The 5,461-nt window shown below is 52.5% G+C and overlaps 1 protein-coding gene across 1 annotated transcript in view; it reads right to left on the bottom strand.

Annotated features, from left to right (window-relative positions):
* The window catches only part of Pmar_PMAR024723 (gag/pol/env polyprotein, putative), a gene marked incomplete at both ends in the record, with an annotated part of 5,583 nt that extends 285 nt beyond the window's left edge, over positions 1 to 5,298 (bottom strand). The window contains one exon of the mRNA XM_002764518.1: positions 1 to 5,298. This exon is cut by the window's left edge and continues 4 nt beyond it. Coding sequence (XP_002764564.1) covers positions 1 to 5,298 — 5,298 coding nt within the window.
* Between the last annotated feature and the right edge of the window lie 163 nt (positions 5,299 to 5,461).

Raw genomic sequence — 5,461 nt, 5'->3', positions numbered from 1 at the left:
CATTCTCTGTCGTTCTCGATCACGACGTCGAGCCTCGAAACGGACAGAATCCTCGTCGATAGTGTTGCTGACGTCTTCAAACCGTCTTGAAAAGGGCGTTAGAGCGTCGAAACCGTAGAATAGCTCTTGAGGACTGTAGCCATATGTAGATCGGGCGTTGATCCTCCGCTGAACTTTCGTGACATAGGCCGGCCACGATTCAGGATGTTCAGCACAGAGGGCCTTCAATGACTTCTTGAGACCAGAGTGTTGACGTTCTAATAGGGCATTGCGATGGGGGCTAGCGACAGGGATACATCTCAAGGTAGCACCTATGCTGGCAACCCAGGCGCGGAAGTAAACACCAGTGAAATAGCGGGCGTTGTCGACTGTGAAGACTCGTGGGACTCCGACCTGATCGATCAGCCTTGCTTCGAGGATACCAGTGATGGTCTTGCTGGTGATGTCGGGAGTTGGAAAGAACCAACAATAACCGCTGCAACAGTCCATGCATGATATGATGAACTTGAAGGGGTGGGAGAAGGATTCCGACACAGGCAGAGGACCGACAATATCAAGGAAGCAACAGTCGAGGATCTTCATAGGCCTTGAAGTACTTCTCAATGGGGGACCGATGGGGTTAACGTTGCCCCGACGGCCGGCTGAGAACTGGCATGCGCATCTTGACACCACGTGTTGAACAAGCCGAGAGATACCAGGAATGTAGAAAGCCTTTACTACACTGTCATGGGTTTGCTTGAGCGGACAATGACCGAGGAAGATGTGGATATCTTCAATAACCGAATGGGCAAACCGTTGAGGTAGAAAGTAACGATGACCATATCGCAACAATCCGTCGTTGTCAGTGGTGAACTGCGAGCGGGGGAGACTGGTGAGTCTCTGACAAGTAGGGTCATTGGTCTGGACGTCTCGGAGCCAAGTCCGTGCAGCGGCGGGGTCGATTGGGATGGTTGCCACTTCTTGAAAGGTCGTGCGACCACGCCAAGCATCGAAAGAACGCCTAAGTAATTGAACCGGGACGATGTGCCTGAGCGCCTGTTCTGGGACGAAAGAGGGTTGCTCATCATCGTTCAGAGCCGTGTCTTCCGTGGCGTCGACGACGTGGCAGTTAGCATTATCAGCAGAGTCGATGAGTTCATCGTAGACCTCTCTCTCCTCCCCATAATCGGAGATGGCTCGTGCAAGGGCATCGGGCCATACCGGAGAGGTATCTCGTGGGGACCAGCGGACATCATGTACAACTCGAAGGAATTGTTCCCAACGGTGTAGGAAGGGACCCGTGAAGTCGTTGGCGAAACTGCGCCACTCCTTCTGGACATTCTGGTTGTCGACAATGACCACGACTCGTCCCTCGAGCAGACCGATACATTCATCGATGGCCAGGAGGATGGCGGCTCGCTCCTTCCAAGTAGAGCTGCGAGCTGTAGCCGTACGAGGTGACCATTTTCCACCAACGAGTCGGAGAGGTAAAGCATGCAGTGCCAGGTTGACACCAGGGAAGAACTCTTGAAGGTTTGGGATCCGGCAACGTAGCGACGACTGAGTGGCCTCACAGTTATCGTTGTTGAACGGGCAGTAGGTTGTAACCCTTAAGATGATAGCAGACCACCCATGGCAGTTGGCATCACTAAGGACAATGGTGCCGATGGCTTGGTCGTCTCGAGCGGCATATAGAGCCGGTATACCACTGAGATAGTACTCGAACAGTGACTTGAAAGCCGCGTGCACAAGGGTACTCTGAGCTTCCACCTCCTCATCGGTGATAGCAGGATCTTGGAGTCGCTTGGACACGTCAGTGAGAGCATGCAGAGCATCAAGCTGCTGCTTCCCAAGGTGACCAAGGAAGTAGTTGAATGTACCACACCATGATTTGAGCCATGACACCCGAGACGAGATCTTGAGGTTCGAGGCAGCTGCGGCAACTTTAGGAGCTCCGCGCTTACGCTTGACCTTGAAGGTTCCGTTGATAAACTCGTCCCATGCGAGATCGAAGGATGCCTCAGTGAGTACCCTCCGCGATGGATGCGGACGGTAGCGTCCACCTGACTCGATGATCAGACCGCAAAACGGAGTCACCGATGCCGGGCCGACAGTCTTCAGGGGGTTAACAGCAAAGCAATAGTCTTGTAGGACACTGGTGACGATAGAAAGAGCCTTCATAGAATCAGCTTTGGTAGGACAACCTAGCAGGATGTCATCTTGCACGAATAGGACAGAGCACGGGCAGTTAGCTTTTGCGAGAGCTTCTTTGATGGGGTTGTGTACAAGCCAATGTACACAGGTATGGAAGAGAATACTTGACCAGCACCATCCCTGGGGTATGGTGCAGATTTGCCAGACGTGCTCCTTGCCAGTGATAGGGTCGACGCTAGTGGTCGCTATCTTTGTCATCAGGGTGGGATGAATTCGAGCACAGCCGAAAGCATCCACCAGATCCAACCGACACCAGAAGTTGCAGTGGTGAATATCCGTGCGACGGAGTTGATCGATGGCCGACGACTGATATTGTTTAGAGGTAACATCAGAAGTGGGGGGAAGGTCTCGTACCACAGATTGCGGATAATAGACGAAGCGACCATTGCTGTCTGTCCGCAGTGAGAGGTGGTTCAGGGGCTTGATATCAGTAGTGATCCGATATCGTTGATGAAGATCATCAGATAGATAGACACGGGCAGGAGCGGTATCATCACCGTGATCGAGCTTGTCGACGAGTACAGGTTGGAAGATGCAAGTGCATGCTTCCGGACAAGATGGCTTGACCTTGCCAGCTTCGGCCATACTCATCAGGCGCGAATGGATGATGGACTGATCGACCACACTCCTCTTACGTGATGGTGCTCTATATGGATAGATCAGTGCATCCTCGACAGCAGGGAGCCTAGCTCTCAGCCTCTTCCGTTTGGGATCAGTGTCATCAGGAATGACTTCGACCAATGGGGTTAGAGCGGCTTCAGAGCGGGCACAGAGTGGGGTTGATGTGGCGGGCGCCGGGCTATTGTTGGCGGCGGCCATGTTGCAAACGATGTCCACGCCTTTGTCAGAGACCAGCCGAATGCCCAAGAGTGAGAACATGTTACGGCCTATAAGACAATGTGGACGACACCCATCAACGACCAGAAATAAGATGGTGACAGTGCCAGCGGATCCAAGGAAGCAAGGGACCTTGGCGACAGAGTCAGCCGAGAGAGCCTGATTATTACCGAAGGTAACGGACACAGGCGGTGATAGAGCCTTGACATCAGCAGGCCTTATGATGTCATTAGCAAGAAGAAAGTGAACGGTAGAGCTGTTCAGAATGGAGGCGTTCGCACCACTATCCACGAGTCCCTGGATAGGACAATAAGTCTTCGGAGCATCATGACCAGCGACAAGGTTCACCACCGGATCAGCAGGGAGTGAGCCGACGATATCATGAAGTGCTGTACGAGATGAAGCACAGGCGACACTACTGTGGATGATCTTCAGCTCAGAGCCATCAGAGATCTCCGTTGCAACAGCGGACATATTGGATTGAGTAGTGGATGTCATACTGTCATTGTTGATAACCTTTCGGCAGACACCACTCGAATGACCATTGCGCTTGCATCTACCGCACTTGAAATTCTTGGATTGGCACTTGTGCTCGCCACCAGTACGGAGTCGGCCACACCTGTCACAACGCTCCTTCTGCTTGAAGATTTGAGTATGACGACATGAGTTGGCCTGGTGTGAAGGCAACCCGCAGCGTAGGCAGTTATCAGGCGGTATACCAAGCTCTTTGGTAGCTAGTGCACAGATGGAGATGATCTGAGAATGATCGACCTTCTTGAGGCCACCTTTACCCGAACCTTGAGACCGTGACTGACCAGGCACTATTGCCGTTAGATCATCGGACAGGGGCGTGCCGTTGTCGAGAAAGGCGAAGAGTGCGAGTTTGTAAGCTTCATAGCCAAGCTCGCATTGGGGATCGATGAGACACCTTCCCAGAACTTCACGGGCACCACGGAGACCGTCAGAGAATTTGGTGGTGATGTCACGGGCAGAAAGACCATGAGTAGAGTAGAGAGCCGTGTATACATGTGCACAGTGCTCAAACCTCGTAGCATATTGACGGACAGACTCATTGGATTGTTGGCAGATTCTCTCCCATGCAGCGGAGACACTACGCAACTCGAGCTTCGTCAGATAGGTATGGTCCAGGGCATAGATGATGATGACGTGACCAAACTTCTCGATGTCACTAGGGTGAACACTTCGTTCGACAGTGCCTTTGACAGGCTCTGGTAGACATGCCAGAACTGCCTCCGTAGCAACTTGTCGAGAGCATGGCACGCGTTCGATTGCATCAGCAAAGGCAACACGCCATCTAGCATAGGCACCACTGTGGTTAGGGTCGAACTTGAGGCGGTCATGTACAGGATGACCGATAAATACGCGAACCTGCTTGATAGCCTGATCGATAGGGCGCTTCGTGACATCAGTCTTAATCTGCAACGGACGAATACGGGGAGGGCATGTATAATTTTGATACCCCCTGAAGGTTGAGCATACGGCCGTGGGATTGTGCTGGATGTCGTAGTTGGAAGGGCCACCGATAGACGAGCTCACTTGGGAGACCGATTGCGGTTGTGAAGTGGTAACAACAGCACCGGTGGAGTGATAGGTGTCAGCTTGTTCACCTGCCGTGAGAACACCAGGTATGGCATTCGTGTTGGCTTGAGATGATTGTGCTATGCAGTGAGAGCGATGCTCACTGATAGCAGCGACCGATTCACGTTTTAGCTGTGCTTGGGTCGGAATGGCAACTGTCCATCGAATTTGATAGTGATCCGATGAGGAGAGGTTAATGATAACTCTCGCAAGTTGTCGTGAGACCGGAGTCACCCATGAGGGAAGGTCACAGCTGAGTAGATGGTCATCAGCAAGGCGGCAGAGATCGGCTGATACTGCTTCGAAGACCGAAGTCAATGAAGTCGTTACAACAACCACCGGGGATACTGAGACGCCATCTGATTGATCAGAGCTCGCGTGTTCGCTTCCAGCGGGCAAGCTTGAGGACCCCGAGCCTGTAGCCGATTCCGACGCCGGGGCCGTTGCAGGGCCGGGTACGGACATTGCTTTCACAGGTGTAAGGGCATCAGAGGTGTTTCTCAGAATGATCTGAACGTCGACGGTAGAACCAGCTTCAATGTCCTGGAAGCACTTGGACAGCAGTCTCTCGTTCTTGGATATGGATTCTCGGCATGCAGCCCCCATGTTGTTAAGGAAGTGCTGGTCGAAGGCTTCCGGAGGACTAGAACTCGATGCAGAACCGGACATAAGGATTCAATAGTTAGTGGAGATTGAGTGCAGACAGATCAGATAGATCCACGGGATCCGAACAATGATTTGAACGGACAATATCTGAAACGGTCGGGCGAGAGCGAGCCTTACGCTACAGGCAGCGCACGCCATAAGACTGAATGGCTATAGACTCTTATCA

The sequence above is a fragment of the Perkinsus marinus genome (genome assembly GCF_000006405.1).
Source record: "Perkinsus marinus ATCC 50983 genomic scaffold scf_1104296977064, whole genome shotgun sequence".
Lineage (NCBI taxonomy): Eukaryota > Perkinsozoa > Perkinsida > Perkinsidae > Perkinsus > Perkinsus marinus.
This window is presented reverse-complemented; position numbering and strand designations above follow the sequence as displayed.